At 41.5% G+C, this 27,561-nt stretch overlaps 1 protein-coding gene across 8 annotated transcripts in view; it reads left to right on the forward strand.

Moving 5' to 3' along the window:
- CDKAL1 (CDKAL1 threonylcarbamoyladenosine tRNA methylthiotransferase) overlaps nucleotides 1–27,561 on the forward strand; it is a 631,102-nt gene that overhangs the window by 89,456 nt on the left and 514,085 nt on the right. For all 8 annotated transcript variants that reach the window (XR_014311876.1, XM_082730990.1, XM_082730994.1 and 5 more), the window contains one exon: nucleotides 16,843–16,927. Coding sequence is in view for 7 of the 8 variants with exons in the window: in XM_082730990.1 (XP_082587116.1) it covers nucleotides 16,843–16,927 (85 nt within the window). In the remaining variant the exon portion in view is untranslated. The remainder of the gene's footprint in view (nucleotides 1–16,842; nucleotides 16,928–27,561) is intronic.

Here is a 27,561-nt window from a genome sequence, read left to right on the forward strand (position 1 = left end):
TCTGTCATCTCTTGTACCCGGGCAGCTGTGAGTTCTTTTATTTTTACAAAACTCTCTTTGCTAATCGAGCCCTTGTTTTCCCGTAATTAACAGTGTACCTTTGGCCCTTATTACTTAATCCCCGAACTATTGAAACAGCCTTCTTCAAGGCCAACATTGGAACCTTAGCTTGCCAGGTCTAAGCTTGGGCCGCTGCTGAATAATTGGATGAAGAAGACTTTTGTGGTCTGAGCCAGCTTGCCGAGGAGCCAGCCCTTCCGGATAAACTAGTCAGGTGCTGTGGAACATGTCTCTCACAGAGACCAAAGGGTCTCTGTGAGACCCTCCAGATGGCAGAGATGAGGCTTGCGGAAGCGCTATCTTGTCAGGCCCAAACTCGTGTGAAAGCCTCTAGAATCTAGGAAGACCTGTTCTCTAGAATAGGAGTTCCATTATTTAAATGTAGCTGCTATTAGCCTTTTGGTATGTTTCCTTCCAGTCTATTTTAATGCATAGGTTTTTTTGTTTGTTTTCTTTTACTTTTTTCTATAATTTACAATTTTCTAAAATTGTGTAATAACTATTTGATGAAAAAACATTTTCTGTGATATTTTTGTAAGTGTAATTTTGTTATTCATATACAGTGTTTGATAGATTGAAAGGTTGCTGTGGTCTTTGCTCCTTTTAGAACAATATGCTCTCCTGGGACAAATACTGGATTATCTATCAGAGCTTGACACTAGCTTCTACTCAAAGTGTTAACTTTTTTTTTTCTTTTTTAAGATTTTATTTATTTATTTGACACAGAGAAAGAGATCACAAGTAGACAGAGCAGCAGGCAGAGAGAGGGGGAAGCAGGCTCTCCGCTGAGCAGAGAGCCTGACACAGGGCTCGATCCCAGGACCCCGAAACCATGACTGAGCTGAAGGCAGAGGCTTAACCCACTGAGCCACCCAGGCGCCCCTAGTGTTAACTTTTTGACTGCTGACAGGAGCTAGTCTGTCTCTTGTTTGGTCTTGATGCTTAATTCATTTACATGGCTTTCTGTGTCTTTGATCTTTGCTTGCATGTCCATTCTTCCTTTCAGTTTTCGTTTTTTTCCTTCCTCCATTCCTTCCTCTGTTACCCTGTTTGTTCATTTGTTCTTTCTTTCTTTTCTCCCATCCATCCAGCCATCCATCCACCCATCCACAGTGAGGACATATGCTCTTCGCAGTTCTGAGGTTGGCTCTGGGGATTTAGAATGAATAGTCCATTAAAGGTCACGTCCTGGGAGACATCTTGGAATATTTGCTACAGTGTGCTATAAGCTCATCCGCGGGCACAGATGTAGCAGTGCCTTCCTCTTTCTGAAGAGGGTAGGGAAGGCCTGTCGCGGCCGGTGGCATGTAACCAAGCTGTGAAGGGTTGGGTAGGAGCTCGCTGGGGGCAGAGCGGTGGAGGAAACATTAAGGCAGAGGGCCCAGAAATGGAGAGCAATGAGGATGTGGCTCATGGTTGTCTCCAGTGGGTTTTTTGTCTTCATATTTTCTTTTTTTATTTTTTTAAACAACCTTATTAGTTTAAGAATTCCCATATTATACCCTGTTTAAAGTGTACAATTCAGTAGCTTTTAGGTTACTCACAGAGTTGTACATCGGTCACCGCATCCAATTTAAAACCTATTTATTACCCCATCTGGCAATTCCACATCTTTCAGCTGTCCCCCTCAGTCTGCCCAGCCTTCCAGCCCTGGGCAGCCACCAACCCACTTTGTCACTATAGATCTGTCTCTTTGGATCTTTTATTTAAGTGGAATCCTATGATTGTGCACCTTTGTGACCGACCTCTCTTAGTTAGCATATAGTTGTCAAGGTCTGTCCCTGTTGTGACCTGTGTGAGTGCTTCCTGTCTCTTCATCGTCTGCTGATGCTCCCTTGTGTGGATATATACGGCATTGTATTTATCCATCAGTTAAGGAGCATCTGGGCATTTTCCACTTTTTTAGCCATTAAGAATAATGCTTTGTGTGTGTTGAGTTTGAGAAGTTCTTTATAGATCAACACACACAAAACAGATAATCATGTCAAAAAATGGGTAGAAGGCATGAACAGACACTTCTCCAATGAAGACATACAAATGGCTAACAGACACATGAAAAAATGTTCATCATCACTAGCCTTCAGGGAGATTTAAATTAAAATCACATTGAGATAGCACCTTACACCAGTTAGAATGGCCAGAATTAGCAAGACAGGAAACAGCATGTGTTGGAGGGGATGTGGAGAAAGAGAAACCCTCCTACACTGTTGGTGGGAATGCAAGTTGGTGCAGCCACTTGGGAGAACAATGTGGAGATTCCTCAAGAAATTAAAAATAGAGCTTCCCTATGACCCTGCAATTGCACTACTGGGTATGTACCCCAAAGATACAGATTTAGTGAAAAGAAGGGCCTTCTGTACCCCAATGTTCATAGCAGCAATGCCATGGTTGCCAAATTGTGGAAAGAACCAAGATGCCCTTCAGCGGATGAATAGATAGGGAAGGTGTGGTCCATATACACTATGGAGTATTATCCTCCATCAGAAAGGATGAATACCCAACTTTTGTATCAACATGGATGGGACTGGAAGAGATTATGCTGAGTGAAATAAGTCAAGCAGAGAGAGTCAATTATCATATGGTTTCACTTATTTGTGGAGCATAAGAAATAACACGGAGCACATGGGGAGATGGAGAGGAGAAGGGACTTGAGGGAAATTGGAGGGGGAGGTGAAAAACAATCTGAGTGTTTTGAAGGGGTGGGGGGGTGGAGGTTGGGTGAGCCTGGTGGTGGGTATTATATGGGGCACGTATTACATGGAGCATTGGGTGTGGTGCATAAACAGTGAATTCTGGAACACTGAAAAGAAATTAAAAAAATAAAACATTAAAAAAAAAAAAAGAATGCTGCAGTGAACATTGATACACAAGATTCTGTATGATCATGTTTTTGTTTCTTCAGGGTTTATACCCAGGAGAGGAGTGGCTGGATCGTAGATTAACTCTGTGTGAATAGCTTATATAGTTAATGTATTATATAAGTTATATATTATATAAATATATACTATACTTAATATGCTATTTTATATTTTAATCAACAGCGTATGATGGTTACAGTTTCTCTACATCCTTGCCAACACCTGATATTATCTTTTTAATTTAAGTTTGGTTTTTATTACACCCATCCTAGTAGATGTGAAGTGGTATCCCACTATGATTTTGATTTGCATTTCCATCCTGACTAATAATGTTGACCATCTTTTCTTGGGGTTATTGGTTATTTATCTTTGGAGACATATCTATATCTTGTGCCCAGTTTTAGTTGGATTGTTTGTCCTTCTATCATTGAATTGTAATATTTTTTACATTGTCTCTAATTTTGTGAAGCAAAATTGAGGCTAGGATACATTATTTTTGACTTTGTAACTAGGAAATGAACCAGTTAATCAAAATAAATTTTGAATTACCTAAAATAAATGAAACGAATTTGGAAAGTAAGATTTGGAGTTAGGAGATATTAACTTTAAAAGGTGGTAACATTAATAAACACCACAAATCAAATTCTTGTTAAATTATTTTAATCTGTTTAAGATAATTCTTCCTATATACAAGAGTGTCAAATATCTAAATGCTTCTCACTCAGCAAGTCATTTTCCATGACAAATGAGTAAGATTTCAAATAGTTTCTTCTTTCCCAAATAGTTCTGTTCTTTTCTTTAATTTAAAAAAATTAAAAAAAGATTTATTTGAGAGAGAACACATGCATGCGTGTGCGCATGAGCGGGGTGGGGGTAGGGGCAGAAAGAAAAGCAGACTCCATGCTGAGCATGACTCGATGAGGGGCTCCAAGGCAAGGCCCCAGAATCAGGACCTGAGCTAAAGGCAGACGCTTAACCAACTGAACCACCCAGGCGCCCCTCCAACAGTTCTTTAAGGCAATCTTGTTTCTTCTCTTTGTTATTCCTTATTTTTGGTCTCAAATTGGTAACCCGTATTTGTCATTTTAGAAAGTTTAGAATTGCTATTTGGGGAATATTATTTTGGGATATCCATCAGTCAGTTGAATAATTACTGGATGCCTACCAGGTGTACAGCCAGCTCATTCTGTTTCTCTCCGGGGATCCTACTTAGACTCTCCACGGTGGTGCGGTGTGGACCCTGACATGTCCGAATGGACAACTGGTCTTGGAGTACTTGACTCAGTACCTTCAGCTCCACTGTTTCACTCAGAGATCTTTGATGTTCTTCTTTGCACTTTGGCTTCCATCGAACCTAGGCTTCGTATGTGGCTTTGTCTTTGATCTGGATCTTTCCTGTCTTGGCAGTTTCCTGTGGATTACCAAATTGGTACTTATTTTGATGTGCTAAGTCTGCAAGGTTAAAATCCAGAGGTAGCTCTTATATTAGAGATGATATGCAGCATGTAATCTATACTTCACTTTAAGGGGATACTTCTGTACTTAGAATTTGTCTTGGAAATTGGCCATAGGGGTGAATTGGTCATTCCTAGCAGATGACTCAAGTTATTGATTTGTGCTACACAATTGAGGGTTTGTATATCATTCTGAATGAGAACCATATGTTTTGCAAATTTACTAGCGAGGGTTTTTCTTGGTTATGATTTGCTCTTGGCTAAATAGAAGTCTTTTTCAGCATATTACTTTGAAAATATTTGAATGAGGAAGGAAGGAAGGAAATTTTCCATAGAATACATGAATTTAAGGTTACAATTGGACTGGTGGGTCCGGAAAGCCCTCCTGGCATTGTCCCTGGCCTAGCTCCTGGCTTGCAGCATCTACTGCCTCCAGTGCTGCCTCTGCCAATGCAGACTCGGGCAGCCCTCTCCCCACAGTCCCCGGACCCCGGCGTGCTTTCTCACTGGCTGCATTGGATCACCGATGAGCCCCACCACATTGGGCATGGTTGTGCACACCAGCTCTTAGTCATCACCAAGGACTTAAGGGACAAGAAGGACATTGTGTGGGGGGTGGGGGTTGGGAGATATGTACCTGCTAGTGGGGACACTAATGAGGAAAGTGGGAAGCAGGAGGCCACCAGTGAGGTAGGCCAAGAAGGGGAGGGAGAAGGGGATGGAGATGAAGATGAGGAGGTTGAGGTAGACCTGGGCCAATGGGCAGCAGATGTTGAGGGTGATGATGTCGACACCCGGAAGCAAAGACCAATGAGGATGACTGGACAGCAAAAAGGGAAAATTAACCTTTAAAAAAAAAAAAAGGCCCCATTATCCGTTCATGTTCCACATTCCTGTCTCAGAATCTCAGCATGGTCATGTGTGAGTAGAGAGCCTGCCGTGGACCGTGTCACCCGCGGACGACACCAGCAGCCCAGCCCCCAGCCAGAACCGCAGCGTGGCCCTGTGGTGGCTGCAACATGCAAACTGCAGTGGCCCAGCTCTTTTTCTTAAAAGTACTTTAAAAAGGAAAATTTGTATTTTTAATTTATATTTTATATTTTTGCTCATCTTGAGAGGGGTGAGCCATTTTTAGTGACTTCAAATGATCCAACCAGCCTTGGGGCCTTCTCTGGCGCTTCTGACTTGACTTGTGCTGTGACTGTGTTCATTACACTCTCAAAGGAGAGAAAAATAACAACAGATCTTACCACGAGCATTCTGTAGCTCTCTGTGTGCTTACTTTGCTGTACTCTAAGTAGTTGGTTTTACGAGATGTTAGAAAGGCCAAAGATAAAAAGTTTTTTTTTTCTTTCCTTTTTTTGTTTTTTGTTTATGCAGTTGCTATTTTATTTTTTTGTTTGTTTAAGTGTGAAACATGGTTGGTCAACAGTAAACTGGAATTGTATTTTGCTGAGTTCTTTAAAAAAAGCAGATACAATTGCATTTTTTAGCAACTCTGTTTCTTTGTATGTAGTGAATTATGAATAGTGACTTTTCCCCCCCTTACCAAGATAGGGTTTCAACTCACTGTCAGTAGAATGTATCTAATTAACCCAATTTTCAGTTATCCGTATGTAGAGATTACTCAAGCCGGTTAAAAAGCTCTAGCTTGGGCGCTGGGGTGGCTCAGTGGGTTGGGCCGCTGCCTTCGGCTCGGGTCATGATCTCAGGGTCCTGGGATCGAGTCCCGCGTCGGACTCTCTGCTCAGCGGGGAGCCTGCTTCCTCCTCTCTCTCTCTGCCTGCCTCTCTGCCTACTTGTGATCTCTCTCTGTCAAATAAATAAATAAAATCTTTAAAAAAAAAAAAAAAAGCTCTAGCTTTCCTTTGGCTCCTTGCTAGTTTTTTATTTTTAAGATTTTGTTTATTTATTTGAGAGCGTGAGCGCGCGTGCGTGCATGAGTGCGCGTGCGTGCATGAGTGGGGGTTGGTACAGAGGGAGAGGGAGAAGCAGGCTTCCTGCCGAGCAGGGAGCCCGATGTGGGACTCAGTCCTAGGACCCCAGGATCATGACCTGAGCGGAAGGCAGATGCTGAACGAATTGAACCACCCAGATGTTCAGTTCTTTGATGGTTCTGTGTTGTCTCACCGCAACTGTAGGGAGGCAGGACACTTGCAGTGGCCTGGGGGAGACAGCTCATACAGAGGTGGTGGCAGTGGAGGGAAATAGATACGTTCCCATTATTTTGGAGGTAAAATCCTTTGGGAGCGGTTGGATGTGCTGTAGGGGATGGTGATGGCAGAGGAATGGTTAAAGATGATCTCAGGTCTCTGGTTTCAGCATTTGGGTGTATGTGCTGATCAGGGAGATGGGAAGCCTGGAAAAGGTCACGTCATTTCCCTGCTGGCTCGCAGACACATCCCCCTGACCTCTCTCTGTCCTGCTCTTCACTGCATGGAACTAACTGCCTTTCTCAGTCTTCTCTACCTTTTGGGTTTTGTGGGTAGGACTGGCCAGTGAGAGGCGCTGATGGAAGCCTGCAGGATAGGAATGGGGAGAAGGTCATTTTCCTCCCCCTTTCTTTTGTTCCGGGTCACGTCCCAGGACACAGCAGTTTCATTGCTTTGGCTTCTGCTCCTATCAGACAGCCCCTCCCTCTGCAAGCCGAGCCCCGGTTGGGCAGCTCCTGCCCGTGTTCTAGCCCCTGCCCATGATGGTGGCTTCCAGGCTCTTAGAATTCCACCTCTTCTGCTGGGTCTCTCCAGCCTTTGGGCTGCTGTGCTTTCCTGCTGTAACTCATCTCAGGGTCGCTTCACCATTCCCTTTTGGGGTCTTAGCTTTTCCATCACCTGTGTAACCACAGTTCTGTATCCTAAAATGTCTAGAGTATTTTCCTAACTAGAATCTGATGAGTGAGTGAATACAGGAGTGAAATTTGAGAGTCCAATTTCGGAAATGATTTCTGTCAAGTTTAGTATTTCTTTGATGCGTTCCAGTGGAGATGTTAGGATGCGTGTTGAGTAGTGTGCTCAGTTGGTTGTCTGATCGGGAAGTATACATTTGGGTGTCGTCTCTCAGTGTGATGGCAGTGTTCTAGACCATTGGAACGGTTGGGATCATCAGCGCTCAGGTGAGAAGAGAACCAAAATCTAGGTCCTCAGGAGCTCTATTTTGTGGAGGGCAGAGGGGGATGGATAAAATAGGGGGGTGGCGTGGTAAGAGGAAGACAGGAGAGTCGTGCTGTTGACACCAGCTGGAAAGGGTGTTGTGCGGCCTTGTATGGCCGCTGTATCTGACATTGGTACCCGTTCCCTTGGTGAAAGCGGTTTCCAAGAAAGGGTGAGCACTCGAGGGTCTTCACCAAAGTGAGGCAGTGGAGTAGGGAATGCGAGGTGACCAAAAGTGGGCACAAAGAGACCGATCTTTCAGGATGTTTGACTCTAGGGTAATAGAGAAATGGGAAGACAGCAGGAAGATTTAGACAAGTTACAGTTTTTACAATTGCTTTTTTTTTTTGAAAATGCTTACTTTTTGGATGGGTTAAAAAATTAAAAATTATATACGGAATGAAGTCTTCCTCTAACCTTATCTCTCAGAAGTAAATGTGGTTCCCTCCTCCTTGCAACCATTGCTGTTTATTTCCGATACACATCCAGACACTTCTCATGCAGATGAATGCAAATGCCGCGATGTATTCCGGATTCCCCCTTTTGACCCCCGTGGTAGCCTACTGTACGTATTTTGTAGCATCATGTTCTTCGGGCAGTGGTCCTGGTGACCTCTCTGTATTAGGACTTAGAGGTTATTCATTCTGTTTCTTCTTTGTGGGCGGCTTTATAGCACCCTCTGTTCCGAATGTACAGAAACGTCTTCCACCATTCACCTCGTACTATCAAAAATAATGCTGAAGTGAATGACCTTGAATGGTCTTGTTCATGTGCGGGCATGTTTGTAAGTGGGCTAACTCCTTAGAAGTAGGACTTCTTGGTCCGAGGGTGCGCAGGCACCGTTTCAGGAGGTGTGGCCCATTGTGGGTGCGGGTGCCGCGGTACTGGCCTGCTTCCTCCCAGCTTCGCCAGCACAGCTGATCACGCTGTGGGGATTTTGACCCTCGAGTGAGTGAAATTTGGTCTAGTCGTGTTGTTGTTTTTTTTCTCCCTTAGTGCTTTTAACTTTCACTTATTTTAAGAATGGGATTGGTCATCTCTTCATGTATACTCAAGAGACACATGTGTTTCTGTTTTACGTGAACTCTGAAGATCATATTCACCGCCCATTTTTTTTTTTTCCCTATTAGATTTTGGTCTTCTTAATTTTTGACTTCTACTCATGAGGCCTGAGGGCCTAAAAGCTCCCATGTGGCAGGAACGGCAGCCTGCAGGAGGGGCACGATGGGCAGGGGTTTGGGGAGGGGGTAGTGACCAGATCATGAAGTGCCCTCACACGTCCATTGGTTCATATATTGGCTCTTAGTTTATAAACCTATTTAACATGTAGACATAGATATCCTGTTAGGGATGCCTTAGGTGGAGTGACTTCTGAGCTAATTATGTGTCAGGATCAACAGAGCAATTTAATTTGGAATGAGGATGGGGAGTATTAGCAGTGTTCTTTTCTACATAATAAGTAAAAGGTCTTTCTTGCACTCGGATTTTGATGATGGCCAGCCCTACTTAGCTATGTAATTAGTTTTCAATAGTTATCGGTAGAGTTTTCCACTATTATTTGTCATTTAAAAGGAAAAAAACATGTTCTTTTCCTTTCATACAGTAAACAGAGTTCAAGCTGACCCTTGGCTTCATCTGATTTCTGTGAAACACTCAGCAGGACTGTTCTAAAAGAACAACCTTATTATACAGGTCATCTCCGGGAGTAAGTGCTTCCCCATAGGAGTGCCTGTGTTGTGTTCCACCCAGAAACACACCGCGCAGTCCCCAACACTCCACACGCTCAGGCCTTGCCCTGTTTCCGACCGGGGACTGGGGATAGTTTGTCTCTTTCTTTCCTTTCTCCTCTCCCTTCTTCTCCCCTCTTCCTTCCTCCTGCTCCTTCCCCGTTTTATTCTTCCCATCCTCCTGCTCCAACCCTAGCTGGCTAAAGGCAGGATATCTCATGGAGATATTTTTTTAAAGCTTTTATTTTATTTTATTTTACTTTTTGAGAGGGGAAATGAGCGCATGAGCCTGGTAGGGGTGAGGGAAAGGAAGGACAGAGGGAGCAGGAGCCTGAGGTGGGGCTCGATCCCAAGGTCCTGGGATCATGACCGGAGCCAAAGGCAGACGCTTCTCCGACTGAGCCACCCAGGTGCTCCCCTCCTGGATCATTTTAATTGCTTTTGTAAAACAGATTTTGCAGACACAGTTAACTGCATTCTTTCCATTACACCGTTGCTCTGGAGAACAATGAATGGGATGAAGAGGAAAAAAATTAATCATTCTACAGAAATTTATTTTGCCTTTTATTGCTTTTAAGAGATTATTTTTAAATGTAAACCTTAACAGTGCCTTTAAATTCTCTTACTAAAGCATACTATTCTCTGAGTTTGTAGTAGGCATCCAGTGATTTGTATCACAAAAATACAACTCTCTGGGCATGATTAAGTATAATGGACATTTAAACTGTTTCGACTTGTCTTTCAGACTTCTGTGGTAAAGAGACTCCCTCAAAATGCTTGCGGGGTTTAAAACAATCAACATTCCCCCCCTTCATTTTGTTCTTAGTGATTTTTTTTTTTTTTTTTTTTTTGCATAAGCTTGCTTAACTGCCTTACTTAAATCCACGAATAGGCTCCTCTCCCCATTTCCCGCTGCCCCTCTAGGTGACTGTGCAGTGGAACAGTTGTGTAAGATAAACCTTGTGCTCTGAGTAGTGTTGATGCGAACCATGGCCTTCTCCTCTGTAATGTGGCCATTATGCACAAGCCTGCAGGGAGATTGGTCGCTGTGAGAGTCAGCCTGTGCTTTGGAGTAACAATCCTGTGCTCATCATTAATTCTCTCTTTATTTGCATGTCTCCCACGGATTATAGAAGGCCAAGAGCTGACATGTTCAAGATCTTGGAAATTTTGGAAATAGCCAAACAGTTCCTTTTGAAGCCTGATGATTAGCTGTCTTAGAAATACCATGAGGCAACCTCAAGGCCATGTAATACTTCTTTATTTTGTTTTTAGATATTGTCTGTATTATTTTTGATCAAGAGGCAAAAAGCCACTAATGAGGCATTCTAATTTCCTTAAGTTTATAGTCTCTGGAGTCAGTTTGTCTGGAGTTCTAATCCTGGGCCCCCTACCCCTTGCTGTGTGATTTTAGGCAAGTTACTTTTCCTTTCTAAGTCTTAGATTCCCTGTCTACAATTAGAGTAAAAATGAACCCACCTCAAATTGGGAAGATTAAGGGGAAAAAAGTGAGTATGATCTGTGTGGCTCATTTCTGGATGCATGATACGTACTCAATAATGCTAGCTATTGTCATTACTGCTAGTCAGATTTTTATTACTTTAGATTTAAAAGCAATTTTTCTTGTGTATATAAAGAAATAGTTCGGAAAGTCCTGCATTTTGATTAAAACAAATAGTTTGTTTTTCTCTCCTCACACTCAAAGTAGGTGGTATGCCAATGACCATCATTTTCTTGGTTCAGTGAGTACAAAAGCTTTTAGCAGTGGGGAAAGAAGTCTCTCAGAAAATGTCTATCAGGTCACTGTTTGCCTGATGGATCCCAGCAGGGAAATAGCTTCTTATATTCTCACCTTAAAATGAAAGAACACTATTGATTCTAAGCTCTCTGGAAAAGGAAACTTAAAAAAAATTAAAAGGTTTGATCAAAAGCAATACATACTTTAAGAAATTCAAGCCGTACAGATGGATATAAATGAAATATTCATGTCCCCTCCTCAGGATTACACTTTATACAGTTATAAAAGGAATGCCCATGCAAGTTGGAAGACAGAAGAGAGAATGAATATGAAAGGGTACATGAACAACTTGCCTTCATCTGGCTCCCAAGGGCAAACAGCTCAGTGTCATGTATATGCTTCCAGAAGTTTTCTTTCCTGAGAATGGAATTTCCCCTCGTAAGAAACAAATAACAAGATCTCCTGTCTGTACCTTGCTTTCTTTTACCTGATGATTTAACAATGATGATTATAAATCAGCATTTACTGGTGTGTCTTGCTTTTTAGACAGCTCAGTAGTATTTTAGCAGTCTCATAATTAATTGAAAGATTTTCCATATAACGGATATGTAGACTTTCTGGATTTTTTGCTTTGTCAGTAATGTTCACTGAGATTTAAAAAATTGATTATTGGTCTCTCTGTGTGTGTATATTCGTGTGTGTACATATATGTGTGTCTGTAAATACGCACGTGTGTGGTACAAGTAGCTCTACAAGCAGGTCTTCGAGAAATTCTGATGCACATGTAAATTTTTGAGAGCTTTTCCCACATTGGTGTTCCAGAGAGTTTCATGAGTGTAGACTGTTATCAGCAAAATTGCCAATTTCTCTGTTCCTTTACTAACACTAAATAATATCATACCTTCTATATTTTCCAGTGCGATAGGAGAATATAAGGTTTTAAAACATTTCATTTTGCATTTAAAACATTGAGTGAGATCAATGTTTATCATTATAAATTCCTAACAGATCAAAGATCTACATGTAAAACCATATGTGTATTAGGAGAAAACATTGGCAAACTCCTGAGTAATCTGGGAATTGAGGAAACTTGCTAATTATGACTCAAAATCCAGAAGCAGTAAGAGAAGATGTTGTTGAATCTGATATCCTGGAAATAAGAATATACAAAGATAGTCTATAAAAAAATGACAAACTGGAAAAAATAATGTAATCTATCATAGACAGAGAATATTTCGTGTGTGTGTGTGTGTGTGTGTTTGTATTTATTAGTAATTAAAACTTGAGATAAAAATGACTGTTTGACCCGAGGGAAAAAAAAGGGCAAAAGACATGAACAAATGGAAAACATTAACAAAAATTGCAAATAACCCTGAAATACATGAAACGATGTTCAACTCATTCATAATAAGAGACATGCGTATTAAAACCTCCCTGGATCCAGTTTCTTGGCAGATTGGCCTAAGTACAGAGGTTCGCTAGCACACTCCGTGGGCATTCTCCTGCATAGCTCACAGAAGTGCAAGGTGGCACACTCTTTTGGAGGGGAATTTGGAAGGGTAATGGGATGACATATGAGTTTATCCTAGGACAACAATCCCACCTTTTGGGACCTGATTCCAAAGGTAGTCTGGGAACAGTGCAAGATGGTATTTGCACCGCACTATTCATTATAGCACTGTTTGTCATAGTGGAAGCCTGAAAATTGTCTGGTCTTGGTGCCCAGATTCCATCTGGCTGGTCCGAAGTTTGTTCCTTTCCAGACCAGCCCTGGTGTCACAGCTGTGACACTGGTGATATTTGACTGATGTGCAGATGATTTTCATCTGCATATCAGGTTATTTGTGCTGGAGGCCACATCCCAGAAAGGTAGACATCTTTCTTGGATCCTCTTTAAGCCTCCAAGCTGGGTGTCTCCTGACTGCCCCTCCCTTTGCTGGTTTGTTCTAACCCCTCTGCCTAGTGCTTCTTTCTTAACTGCTTCTTCTCTAACTGCTTCTCTTCCAGTGTTCTAGAGAACCTGACATGAGGGCTCCGATTAGAGCCAGGCCATAAGGTTTAGCTTTCTCTTTGCAGATATTTAATCTGATAACCAAGTCCTTCACCAGTGGTAGTATGATTGAACATTTATTTAATTTTGGGTGATGGGTTCCTGAGAAGGCAGGTCTTCTGGCATTTCTTGGTTGTTCTTGATGGCAGCCATGCTAAACTAGCTTCTTTCTATTTCATGTGCCATTCATTCTTACCCTGTGAATTTTAATATTTGAGGTTGGGATGTAGCTTAAAGTTGATAAGAACGTGACTGCAGTTTTCCACGCCTCTTGAAGAGCTGTTACTAAGTCAATAGTGTTTCTGATCAGTGTTGGCATCTGAAAACCCAGAAAATATGTTTGTAAGGGAGCAAAACAATAAAGAGTCTGCATTCTTTATTGGCAAACAGCCATATACAGTTCCTCCTTTCTCCCCTTTTGTAGTGTTTGGTTTCTGTGTTACTTAGTAAAGCAGGGCCTTTGAGTGATTGTGGGTTGGCACAGAGATGTAGATATCCTTCTCGAACTTTCAACATGTAACCTAATTGTTTGTTCCTTTTTCAAATACTTTTTTCCCTCTGGATTTCTGTAACACCATGTTTTCTATTTTTTTTTTTTTAATTCTCGTTATGTGCTGCTCCTTTCCAATACCCTTTTCCCTTCTTTGCAAGATCTTTCTGTCTTCCACTGCTTTCTCTGTCCTCTTTTCTTCCTCCAGTAATTCCTTGTTAGATGAGCTCATCCGTTTCTGTAAATTCAGGTATTTTCTGTAGGGTTTGGACTCTCACATTTGTTTATGCAGCCTGAAAGACTCCCCTGAGCTTCTGTTTCTTTTATACCAAGCCAATCAGTGTTTCTAGTTGGATATTTAATAGGGATCTCAGAAAAAGTATACCCCCTTCCCCCAAGAGCTCTGTTGGTTCTCTTGTCTCCACATCTGTTTCTTTCTAAACTTTCCTCATTTCAGTAAACAGCGCCACAAACCACTGAGGCTCAGGCCCAGATTCCTTCCATGTGCTTAGGAATCCTACTTGATGCCTCCTTGCACCATTCCTTTCTCGTCTGTCTGTGAATTCTCTTGATTCTGCCTCCAGAATAGGCCTCCATTTGCCTTCCTGCTTTTGCCGTCGCAACTACCATGTTCTTTCACATATTCCTACTTACACCCGTGCGTCAACTTCCAACTGGTTTTCTTGCCTTTACTTTTTCCCCATTTGTCTTGACTTTTGCCCCATCTGTAGTCTTCATGGTGCTTCTAGAATGGGCTTTCCAAAGTAGCAGTTAGGTGTTTGAAACCCAATGGTGACTTCCTGTAATTTTACAATACAGTGTGAAGTTCTGAACTTGCCAGATACTCTGGTTGCTGCCTGCCTCTCCGACCTTTCTATTCCCACTTTCCCAGTGTCCAGTTCAGCTACACTGGTCTCTCTGGTCCTAGAGCACAACAAGTTCACTTTTACTTCATGGCCTTTATACTTGCAGGATTTTCTTCTTGAAATGCTCTTATTTTTGGCTTTTGCATGGTCTTTGCATGGTGTTGTGTTACTTGAGTCTCAACTCTTCCGACCTAATTATTCTTTGTCCATTAATGTCTCTTATCATTTTAATAGCATTGACCAGTACCTGAAATTACCTTGTTTTTCTGTTGTTTGTTTTCATCAGACTTCCTCCTCAAGACCTAAACTCCTTGAGGGTATAAACTCTTCTCACAGCCGTCTCCCCTGTGCCTGGAGGAGAGCCTGGCGTATAGTAAATCCTCATTATGTTATGGTGGTTTACTGACTGATTTTTGCTTGTAAATAGTGTGTTTTGACAATAATAAGTTAAGATATACTAACAAAAAACTGAGTTTGGAAATAATTGGTTAAGAAACTCTTGTGTTCATTGGAAAGGACATTCTCTTTTGAGGGGTGGTCAAAAAGTTGGGTAATTTTGTAGGCATTTTGGTATATTCATTGGATTCATTGGATTCCGACTTTTATAATCAAATGTTTGGAAAAAAATTTTTGCCAGTTCACCAGAAGCTTTGATGTGGTCGCCCTCCGTTTGGCATCATGCTGTCACTTGGGGTTCCCTTCCCAGGAGGAGAATGTGTGTGCAGACATCCGTTTGTCCTTCTGATCTTAGCTGCTTAGACATCCGTTTGTCACTGACCTTAGCTTCTGCTCCTACATTGGCGTACATGGAAGGTGCTGCGGTTTTCAGTTTTGGTTTTCCTTTCATTGTGGTCGTCCGGTTTTAACGAGTATGTCCTGCTAGGCATCAAGGTAGTGGGAATAGCAGTGAACACGTGAGGCATTTACAAAGGCCTTTCCTAAACTGGATGGGTTGCGGTTATTGGTTGCTTTGCCGGTGAGTTTATCACAGTACGGCGGCCCCTCTCCCTTACCTGCGGTTTCAGGTGCTCACGGTCAACCACAGTCCAGAAGCAAGTGAACCCTTCCCACCCCCGTGCCGTATTGCTAGAAGGCCAAGTAGCAGCGTGCTGCTGTGCCCCAGTGCGTGTGTTCATGTCCCTTCGTCTCCTCACACAGACGTCTTACCCTCTCATCACGCAGGCATTCACCATCTCCCAGCAGCACAGGAAGGGGGTGAGCAGAGTACAATAAGGTATTTTTACAGAGAGGTAGAGAGAGACCTGTTCACATAAGTATTTATTTATTTATTTTTTTACAGTATGTGGTTATAATTGTTCTATTTTATTACTGCTGTTATTTTCTTACTGTGCTGAATTTGTAGATGAAACTATCACAGGTCTGTATGTGCAGGAAAGCCTATAGCATCTTTAGGGTTCACTGTTATCTGTGGTTTCTGGCATACCCTGGGGGGTCTTGGAATGTTTCCCTGCGGATGCGGTAGGGGCTGGGGGGGACCACATACAAAACAGTAGTTGATCAAATTGGTGAGAGGAATGAGAGTCTCACTCTGAGGTAAATCATTAACTTTTTCAGGGAAGACAAAGTATATATATATATATATATATATATATATATATATATATGTGTGTGTGTGTGTGTGTATATATGTAATATTTTATTTATTTATTTGACAGAGATCACAAGTAGAGAGAGAGGCAGGCAGAGAGAGAGAGGGGGGAAGCAGGCTCCTTGCTGAGCAGAGAGCCTGATGCGGGGCTCGATCCCAGGATGCTGGGATCATGACCTGAGCTGAAAGCAGAGGCTTTAACCCACTGAGCCACCCAGGCGCCCTGACAAAGTATATTTTTAATAACTTCTTAGGCTGCAGAATATTTGGTATATGAAAATATCTGTGCCTAAAACATACTGACACAGTCCAAAAGGGAGCAATGAGGTTGCGTACTCGGAAGGTGAGGCTGGTTCCACTTAAGTTTTTGGAAGTTTTAAAATACTCTCAAGTATCGGGGCGCCTGGGTGGCTCAGTGGGTTAAAGCCTCTGCCTTCGGCTCAGATCATGATCTCGGGGTCCTAGATTGGGCCCCCCGTCGGGCTCTTTGCTCAGTGGACAGTCTGCTTCTTCTTCTCCCTCTCCCTGCCTCTCTGCCTACTTGTGATCTCTGTCAATAAACAAATAAAATCTTTAACAATAAAATAAAATACTTTCAAGTATCGAATATAAGGGAAGAAAATGCTTATTTTCTTTATATTTTAAATGAAAAGATACAGCGCAGGGTATACATTTTTATATTTCTCACACGTATTTCCACATGCGTCTAGCGGGCCCCTTTGTGTCAGGCAGTTATGGGTTTACGTGACTGCCCACGGCCTCTGTCTGTTTCAGTGCTGCGCAAGTGAGCTGTGATTAAGTGTGATACTGAAATTTCTATTTTATATTTGTTTTTTAATAGAAAATGCATCAGACGCAGATTTATGGCTCCTGAATAGTTGTACTGTAAAAAACCCAGCTGAAGACCACTTTAGAAACTCAATTAAGTAAGTGGAAGTTGTTTTTTTTCCTGTTTTTTGTTTGTTTGTTTTTAAAATATAAGTGAAGATAAGTTGAGGAAATCCATTTAAAAAAAATTCCCTAATATAAATATTTAGTATGTGTCAAAAAGAATAGGAGTTGGACTTGTAAGATTATACTGTTTTGACTTTGATAAAGAATGAAGCTTTACTCTTAAGAAGTTACATTTTCCTCATTAGGATTTTAGATTTATCCTTTGATCGATGTGAAATCACTGGTCATTCTTACATTTCACTGAATGAATTTGTTACCGTTTACTGATCAGAGTTTTCCCAGCGTTTTGCTTTTATGAACACTTCTGCTGTGAATATTTGGAATGTGTTTTCTGGTGTGCCTGTGCAAGAGTTATTTTAGTTTATGCACCTGAGAGTTGAATTATTGGGTCACAGGCGTGTGTGTGTTCAGACTTGAGTAATGTCAAGCTCCTTCTCGTGGACGGGCGTGCCAGTGTTCACTCTGAGTGGTAAGGGATGTGTGGAGTTGTTCTGCTTTCTTGCCAAGTCTTCATATTGTCAGATTTCTAAATTTTTGCAGTCTTGTGGTACAGGTGATACCTCACTGTGGTTTTAATTTGCATTTCTGTGACTTCTAATGATGTTGAACATCTTTTTATATGTTTACTAGCTATTTGGACTTACTTTTTTGGTGAAATGGCTTTTTAAATATTTTTTCCTGTTGAGTTGTCTTTTATTATTTGTGGGATTTTTTTATGTATTCTGTCTACTAATCTTTCCGTGTTATACAGGCTGCAAACATCAATTGTGACTTGTCTTTTCACTTTCTTTGATGGGATCTTAGGATGAAGAGAAATTCTGGCTTATAATTTATTTTTTTCTTTGGAGTCTGTGTTCTTACTATTTAAGAAGACTTTCTCTGTCTTGAAGTTAGGATATTCTCTGGTATTGTCATCTAAATGTCTGAGGGATTTTACTTCTTACATTTAAATTTGTAATCCATCTAGAGTTAATTTTTGTCGTGTGGTCCCAGGAAGAAGGTCCAATTTTATTTTATTTCCATGTAATCACTGCATTTCTTCAGTATCTTTTCTTGTTTCTTAAAAATCCATTCTTTTCCCTTTTTTCTGAGTATTGCCCATTCTGTCATGTTGAGTGTCCGTAGATGTTTGGGTCTGTCCCTGGACTCTCTCTTTGGTTCCGTTGACCTCTTTGTTTATTCTGGCATGATTCTACACAGTCAGTGATTAATACAGATTCATACTAAGCCAAAATATTTGGTAGATATCAAGAGTGTCTTGGCTTTTCTCGGTCCTTTGTCCTTCTATATAACTTTAATACCAGGTTCGAAGTTCAAGGAAAATACTCTTGTGATTCTGATTGTCATTAGAGAGACTGTCTTGATGACTTTGAGGGGAGAGTTGGCCTCTTTCTACATTTTGAGTTTTCCAGTTCGTGAATAAGGTATTTAGGTCTCCTTTGACCCTCCAGAAGTGTGTAATTTCTTCCTCTAGCATCTGTACATGTTTCAGATCTTTTCTCCTAACAATGTAGGGATAGCTGCTTTGTCCCCGTACCATTATTATTATTGTTATTTTAAAAATCTATCCATTCTCCTTTTACCTGTGCAGTAATTTTTTTTGTTGTTGTTGTTACACTACTATACAAAGTAATTTAAAAGAAATACTCATTTTCTAGCCGTGTTTGCTCCCAAGGTCTCTTGGGATTGATTCCTGGAGCAGTGTGAAGGATGCTTGGGTGCAGGGGTGAGCGTAGATCAGGAGCCCGTGGCTAGTGAGAGCTGTGCTTGTGGACGGGCTGTTGGCCTCATCTCCCAGAGAGACACTTGGATTTGGAAGAAAGGAGTTGACTAAAGAAGGAGGAATTCTTTCTATTTTCAACATTGTCGAGTATGGCTCCGAGACCCGCGGCTTGAATGCAGTGGGGCATGCCCAATGGGGAGGGCAGCTGGAGGGAAGACGTGTTTTGGTTTCGAACAGGCCGTTATTTGAAGCCACAGCTAAGTACTCCGATAAAGCGATGGTCCTGTTTGATCCTTATCGAGTCCTTCTGAGTGCTGGGTACGTCCGAAATGCTGTCCTTAATTGGGCATCACCCAGTGCAATTCTCGCAGTCTGTCCCTGACTTGTAGGTGACAGTTTTATTCTGCTTCTACAGACGAAGTGTCTCTTTTCCAGAGGAAGTTCTCTAAGGCTGGTCATAAAGGCAGGAGTGGGGACTTTTAGCCTAGGCAGCCCAGAGTCACTGTGTTGAACCATTTTATTGCTGTGCTTCCCAGGAAAAGCTGTCAGGTAAGCCGTTACCAGAGACCAGGACTAAGAGATAAGGATTTTATATTTTTTTTGCCTAGAAGTGATAGCTGAATGGGATGGCATCCTCAAGTCAGAAACTACAGAAGGAACGGAGAGGAGTTCTTACTGGCACTGTGGTGGGAAGCAGAAGAGGTGGAGGTGATGCGGGGTGGGCACAGGGGAGTTGAGTTGTGGTCAGAAGGAGGAGGAGGAGGAGGAGTGACAGTGAGCCGCAAATGACGATTCCCAGATGCTGCTCGTTTCGAAAGAATGCTTTTCATTTCCCGCGAAGTCTGTTATGTCCCCGGGTTATCTACTCTTTCCCTCAGAGAAAGGTAAATAAGATGTAAAGATATTTTGGTGCTGCTGATACCCCCTCAGTGCAGAATCCAGAGAATTTAGTTTCTCAGATTCTCCATTTTGTAATGTAACTAATGGCTGTGCTGCTAGACTATTTCTAAAAGTTTATTTAGAACCTCAAATATAGCTTGTGTCAGTGGGTTTTGTTATGTACATGAACCAGATAGTGAATGTGGTTCTCAGTAATGACTTGGTGAAGTAATCCCTTAAGAGAGCTGTCATTTGAACCACTGTAGAGCCGGTGCCGGCCAGCATAGGTTTTTAATGCGCTCATCTGCTTGATTGAAAGAAAGTGTAAAAACAGGGTTACAGGTGATTAAATGTTTTTTTTTTTTAATGGTTTTGAAGGCTTTTGATAATCACAACTAGTTCTTGTTAACAGAACACCTATGTTAGCATTTGCTTTGTTTCCAGAATAAGTATAATCTGCTAAAAGACACAATAACAATTAGCACTGAGAAAATGTCAAATTCAAGGGACATGTGTACATTTAGGGACCTTCAGTGATAGATTACCTACTCTTGTCAAGCTTTTCCCTTCATGCCGATGCCTTCTTCCTGGTCATCACCATCCCCTAACAAAGGATAACGAAGATGGATACTTTGTAAACTCTCGCATACTGTACGTTACACTGTATCCTTTCCCTTCGGCCTCCTCTCTCACCTGGGTTCTTTTTATCATAGTGAGAGGACACTGAATTTCTAGGAGAGTCTGATGTAGTGAGACAACACTGAAATGCTAGGAGAGTCTGATGGACTATTTCCCTTCTCCTTGTTCTGTTTCACTTAATCCCTTAAGCTCAAATTTAGAGATTCACAAACGTGAGCCTAGATCTTGCACAAATAATGATGGCGTCACTTTGCCACTCATTTCCTGAGTGTGTCATCATTTCTGACCTTCTGCCTTTGTGTCTCTTCCAGTGTATGTGTGGTATTTAATAGTTTGTCTTTAATCACTTATCATCTCATTTTTCTCTCTGTTGAGCCACCAGCCAGTCAGCCATCTCATTTTAACAGGAACGAAGAAAGAAGAACTTTAAGGGATTTACCCTCTTTCGTGTGATTGATACCATTGGTATTAAGATTCTTGAATCATTCCTCTCCTTGATTCAGATCCATGAATTGTGTAATCCAGACAAGGTAGCCATGGACCGATTCCCATGCCCCCCACCCTCCCCCACCGACCCCGGTGGTGGTGATGGTCAGACTTCATGCTGTGTATTGTGGGGAGTTTTATTTAAGGCTGGCCAAAGAGAATATTGGCTTAAAATTACTTGGAAGACTTCATTTTATAACTAGTGCTGATGATAAAATATTCCGTCTTTAAATAATTCCCTAATCTAGGCAAAGTAGCATACCGGATAGGAAAATGGTTGTCTGTATTTGTCTGTAGGCTGGGCTGCTCAGTACTTTATACTGGCTCTCTTCTAGTTGATCGGATTATGAGGGTTTTTACAGTGTTTGTGTTACTAGTGTTCAGATTGATAAGGAGTAGGAGTGTTAGTAGTGAAAATGGAGTTGAGTGATTTTTGGGGGGAGGGGCTGCCTTTTGAACTTTGAAATCTTAGATGCTGTTTCCTTCAGTAGTTTTGAAAAAAGTCACTAATGAGCCCCATATTTTGTGATGGCAGCCTGTTGGATGTATACTCTTTCTTCTTGAGCCTTTGCTAGTTGCCCTGTCCTTGTTTTATTCATTACACCAATTTGATTTAGACAATATGGCCTTTAACTTGAGGGGCTCTTGAATAAATGAAAAAGATCAAAAGTTTCAAAAAAATAAAATTTGCTCTTAATGAGAGTATCAAATAAAAAAACTCCTTTGGTTAATGCTTTATAGAAATGTGGGATCTTTTCTGTGCCACCTAAAGGAGGTCATTCAGAGGCTGGTAAAAATAAACACATCTTGTGTGTTCTATATAAATGACAGAAAGAATAGCCAGCTTGCTTTGATCATGGACTGTCAACCTCTGTTTGACCTTGGGCGTTATTAACCCAAACGGGCAGTGTGGTTTAGCCATGCTGATAGTGGGTAGACAAGAATCACTAGTTCTTTGAACCACCTTTGCTATAGAAATAAATGGTAATGTTAAAGGGATGGTTTAGACATCTGAGTGAAATTACTCGAAAGAACAGTTAGGATTTAAGGAGTGAACAAAGAGGAAAAGTTTGTGTTGAGACAGTGTTGACTTTGAGTAACATCTTCTGGGTGTAGGATGTTCTGTTGACAGAACATAGAAGTTAATGGACGGTCATTCTTATTATGAAATGATTTTTTTGCTTTACCTAGATTTAACCTGGAGTTCTTAATTGTGATAGTATTCTTTCAAACTGGATTTGTGAAATGTTTTAAACCTAATTTAGGAAGAACAGAGAAGTGCTTGGCCTTTCAGTTAATAATTATCCAGCTTATAAGGAAATAAAAAACTTGACTGATTCTGTTGTTAACCTAGATTCTTTAGCAATCAGTTATCTTTTTCTTTTTCTAATAAAAATAATTGGCACTGAAAGACAAAAGTAACAGTAGGCTTTAGTTTGGGCCTTTTGCAAAACACAGGTCAGGTGACACAAGTTGTTCTGTTAAACTAGTTTTTTATACTGTACATTGTGGAATTTTTTTTTTTTTTTTTAACTTAGATGTTTTAGTTCTGGCTTCTCTAGTTGTATGAGATGCCTTTGGTTCATTGTGTATTTTATGTCCTTGCTTAAACTGTCCGTGGCAGCCACCGGAGGCCCTGTGTGATCTTACCACTCACAGCCTCGTGGCTTCAGTCTTCCCTGCTCGCCACAAAGTTTCCCTCCGTATGGAATGTTAGTTTGGAGTTTTGGACCGTTGGGCTGAGCATGTGTTGTAGACCAGGTGTGGGTCTCCGAACAGCGCTGTGCTGACATGAGTTTACATTTCCTCCTGTCATTTTCCCCCTCATCTCCTTCACTTGTGTAGATACTGTCTGTGTGCTGATCACTTGCACATTGCTGTTTCCGACCCTTAGCTCCTCGTCCAAGATCAGACCTGTGCATCCCACTGCTTCCCCGCCTTCTCTATTCAGATGAGACCCAGACACATCTGGTTATCGCACGGAACCTTTTCCCCAGCTGCTGTGTCCCCTCCTGTTGCCTGTCCTGTTTGCTTGCACTGTCCTCTTTTAGATAGTCTCTGAGTTTTCTTTGATTCCTTTACTTCTAAAATATCTTTTCCTGGGACACCTGGGTGGCTCAGTCGGTTAAGCATCTGCCTTTGGCTCAGGTCATGATCCATCCCAGGGTTCTGGGATCAATCCCTACATTGGGCTCCTTGCTCAGTGGGGAGCCTGCTTCTCCCTCTGCCTGCTGCTCCCCCTGCTTGTGCTCTCCCTCTCTGACAAATAAATAAAATCTTTTTTAAAAAATTACCTTTTGCTTCTCCTTCTGAGCCTTCTATTTCCTCTTTTTTCTCGTTTGATGTTAATTAGCGTTACGGTCCTTACGTGGTAGTAAACGTTCTCTGGGAACTTGCAGCGAACCTCTGTTTCCTCATGTTCCCTCAGAGTGCCATGAACTAGACACACATCTGGCGGGAGCCCTTGCCGCGCGTGCCTGTTGTCACCGCTGGCGTTACGGGTCCTTGCTCTCTCTTGCTCTTCGTTCCACAGCAGAACTCTGGCTCGCTCTCTGCTGCTTTTCTGCCAGTCTGTGCTCTGCGCGCCTTCACACCCTGGGCTGGGTCCTTCCCAGCCCTCGGAGGAAGATTAAATCTCTTAGTGTAACAAGGTCTCTGTACAAAATCTCTTTTTCGCCTCCCTCTCTAACTTGTTTTCCTGCCACTCCTTGACAGAATTCTACCTCTCCCCGATATGATGATAGGATTTCGTGTTTGCATATGGTCTTCCTTTCCCCTGTAAGAGGCTCCCCTTTCTCCCAGATGCAGGCCTGTATGCCCGTGTGTGCCCTTACACACACACACACACACACACACACACACAGACACACAGTCCTGCCTGGCAACCTGTTCATCTTTTGGAACTCATATCAAAAGTAATATCATCTGTAAGGTCATCTTCCTTCTAATTCCCACCCTTTACCTCCAAGGTCCACAGAGTTAATCATCCTCTATTCTCTGCTACTTCTCGATCCCATACAAACATCTGTTGTTGAATATTACATTTTATTGTCCGTTTACATATTTGGCCTTCTACTAGATTGTAAGTCTTGAGGTCAGGTTACTGACCTCAGGATAATTCTTTTTTATGGAGTTTTTGACCCTCTGATCTTCCTTTTCTTGGGAAACAGAAATCATTAATAGACTGCTTGTCAACTCTTCTAAGAATGATCCCCCAAGGCCCTTGTGAATCCCTTGTCGGAGACAGCCTGTGTATTTGCAAAGAGGAGAGACAGAATTCTGATTTTCAGATATCATATTAAAGGAGCCTCTTTTTAAGAAATCATGCTCTTTTCTTTTTATATTTTACTTATAAACTAGGAAAAACCTGACCCTTGTCTTAAATGAGGTAAGAAACTTGTGTTTATCGTTGTTAGCCGGCATTTTCTCTCTAGAGGGAAGTAGTAAAGGCTGTCAGAAATCGTTTTGTTTGTTTTTTTCCTTTCAAGTTTTTGTTTAAAGTCCAGTTAGTTAACATTTTATGTAATACTAGTTTCAGGAGTGGAATTTAGAGATTCATCACTTACCTACAACACCTCGTTCTCATCACAAGTGCCCTCCTTAATCTCTTATCACACATTTAATCCACCCCCCTGTCTACCTCCCCTCCAGCAACCCTCAGTTTGTTCTTTGTAGTTGAGTCTTAGCTTTATGGTTTGCTTCCCCCCCCCCCACCAAATTCCATAATGAGTGGAGTCATATGGTATTTGTCTTTCTCTGACTTAATTTGGTCAGTGTAATGTAGTCTAGCTCCATCCATAGCAGTGCAGATGGCAAGATTGTGTTCTTTTTGACGGTTGAGTAATATTCCATTTTATGTATGTACACACACACACACACCCCACATCGTCTTTACCCATTCATCATTTGGGCTCTTTGCATAATTTGGCTTTTGTTGCTGTTCTGTGAACATCAGGATGCATGTATCCCTTTGAATCAATAGTTTTGTATGCTTTGGGTAAATACCCAGTTGGGCCATTGCTGGATTGTAGGGTAGGAATTCTTGTCACTTGTTGGCCTGGTCACTTGGTCAAGCTGGCAGAAGTCCAGCTGTGAATGGCAAGACCTTGTTCTCCCTGACAAATGAACTGGGCCAGCTTTAGAACCTTGGCTTAATTGAAGCATCTCATCTGGAGTCAGGAGAAGAAAAAGTTGTAGATAAAAACCTGGTAGGGTTTGGCTTTGAGTTTGACAAGCAACTAATTACTCAACACATGTTCATAGGGTCAGATAGAATTGATTCTTCCTTTTTGGGGAAGAGAGTTTGGCCTCATTCTATCTGTGCATCAGCGTGTCATTGTGAGTGTACTGTTCTGTGTTAGCTATGTTAGTATCGTACATTTATTTTACATTTGAGTATCAAATTGTTTAGTTTCACAGAATGAGCAAAAAACATCAGATAAGCCATCAAATTAAAAAAAAATCAACACGGCTATTGCAGGGGAGGAAGCAGAAGCATTGGTAAGGTGAACTTGAGAAAGGACGTTGTGAGGGAATCACACAGTAAGATCTCTGCGGACAGAAATGCTGTTGAAGACCACATTTCTCTGCAGAAGTTGTTTAGGCATTAGGTCTTACCGTCATGCCATGTGTGATTCGTATTATTTAAGCCTTAAGTCATGGTTCTGTTTAGTCTGTTTTCTGTTGTTGCAAGGACTTTATATGTTTTTTTACCCATCAGCTAGTCTGGGGTAAATAATGATGTTGGAACAACATGCTTTCCGGAAACCTAAATGAAGAGCTCTCTGTTGAAGGCTAAGAGTCATATAGGTTAGAGCAGATTTTGGCTCCTTCCTTGTTACAGGCTTTAGGTTGCTCGTCCCCTAGCCAAGGAAAAACACAGAGATGAAGGGGAATACAGGGAGATTATTATGTATTGTATCCCAGGGAGAAGTGTGATTGCAAATAAAGGAGAAAGTGTATTTGGGGGTTGAACTTCTGGTTGACTTAAGCAAAACCAAAGGAGGGAATGGTTAAATTCACAGTTGAAGGATTAGTAACTTATTTTGCAAATCAGAAGGAGAAAAAGCAGTTTAGATGTAGTAAGCCATTTCAAAATGCAAAACCAAGTTTTGCAGTTATCTAAAATCTTTTTGGTGAATAGTATTTTGCATATTTCATGATTACTGTTACATCAACAGTCGCTTTGTTTTTGCCATTTTAAGCAAGAGAGTAAGTGAAAGAGGTCAGTGTATTATGTACCGGCAACAGCTGGCTGATAGCATTGAATACTTACGTAATTAAATATATGTGTTGGCTGTGGTCCTAACAGCTCTGTAGGTGGAGGCCCAGGAAAGCATGCAGAAACTTGCTTTAGCAGGATTAAAGAAGAAATCAACATGATCTGAGCTGGTGCTTTCAGCCAAGAGTGATTTCCTATTGTTTTGGTTTCAAAGACATTCTACTTATTCTTGGTGTGTGTGTTTAGACAACAGAGAAAAAGACTCTTGTGTTTTTTTTCTCCCCATATTGTATGCTCTAAGTGTAAGAAACATAATCTTTCTTAATTTTTAGTCACTCAGTGGTATTGTTTAATAACTTGTAATAAATGAAATAAAAAAACCATCTGACCTTTAAACCTATACATGGTACATGATACCAAGATTGTATGTGTTAACTGTTTCTGTTCCTTGCGGACGGTTTGCACTTAGGTGTCCTCTGGGCCAGTTTAAAGGGTTGCTTCGATCTTAGACCACGTTAAGGCATGGTTGTCTGTGATCATGGAAAACTGGGTCATGTGGCTGTGCACAATAAACAGAATGCACAGGTAAAATGCAACTGCACTTTTGGGCTGATAGCCTCATCTGTGGAGGCAAATCCTATTCAGAGTACCCTATGATTATTTCTATTCCTGTTTTTATAGCTCAAGAAGGGCTGAGGCCAATCCTTAAGGCACCTTTGAATACAGGCTTTGATGACCAGAGAGCACCTTTGTGGGTTTTAGAAAAAGATGCCAGGCCTTGTAGACACAACCCCACATGGCTATGGATGGCTGCCCTATATAGGTAATTCTGTATTGAACCATCTCTTCTTGTGTCTGTACCTCATGTCAGGGTGGCTGCCCCTCAGGAACTCGCTCTGGTAACGGTGCTTGACCGTGAGAGTTGAACAAATGAAAGAACTGGGTCATGTGTTTGCTTTCTTTCTCTGTTTATCCCTTTGACCCCACTCTCCCCTGCCTCCGTCAGAACAGGTATCTTCCTCTCTAGCTTTTCATAGAACTTCTGTATCCCTGTTTTCTGATAGATTGCATCATTTAGAAATTAAGTTAGGCTGCATGTTCTAGAAAACTCAAAAAGTAGAGGCTTAAATAAGATGGGGCATTTATTTTTCCCATGTAATGTGTGAAGTCCATCGTTAGGAAGCTGCTGGTTTGGTTTACCAATTTAAGGATGTACGTGCTCGGTCTTTGCAGTTTTATTGATCTTTCTGTTATGGTGTAAAGTGAATGTTACTGTCCAGCCATTATATGTATTTTCTAAAAATGAGGAAGTACCAAATGGGACAGTGCCCCTTGACTTTGCCCCTCCTTTAAAGAAGATTTTTAGGAAGCCCCACTCAAGACTGTGTGTATATAGCCCAGTGGTTGGAACCCTATCGTGTGACTGCTCTGTAAGGGAAGCTAAGAAATAGATTGTTGTTTTGGACTGGTTACATTGTTGCTCCAATACAATTGGGGTTCTGTTGATAAGTGAGAAGGGAGAACTTTATCTGGGGGCTGACTTGATGTCTTTGCTGTAGATTATGATCTTTGGGACAAAATACAGATTTTGTTTCTTTTTTATATTAAAGATTTTATTTACTTTTTGACAGAGAGAGACAGCGAGAGAGGAACACAAG

This window comes from Mustela nivalis (assembly GCF_964662115.1).
Source record: "Mustela nivalis genome assembly, chromosome: 5".
NCBI lineage: Eukaryota > Metazoa > Chordata > Mammalia > Carnivora > Mustelidae > Mustela > Mustela nivalis.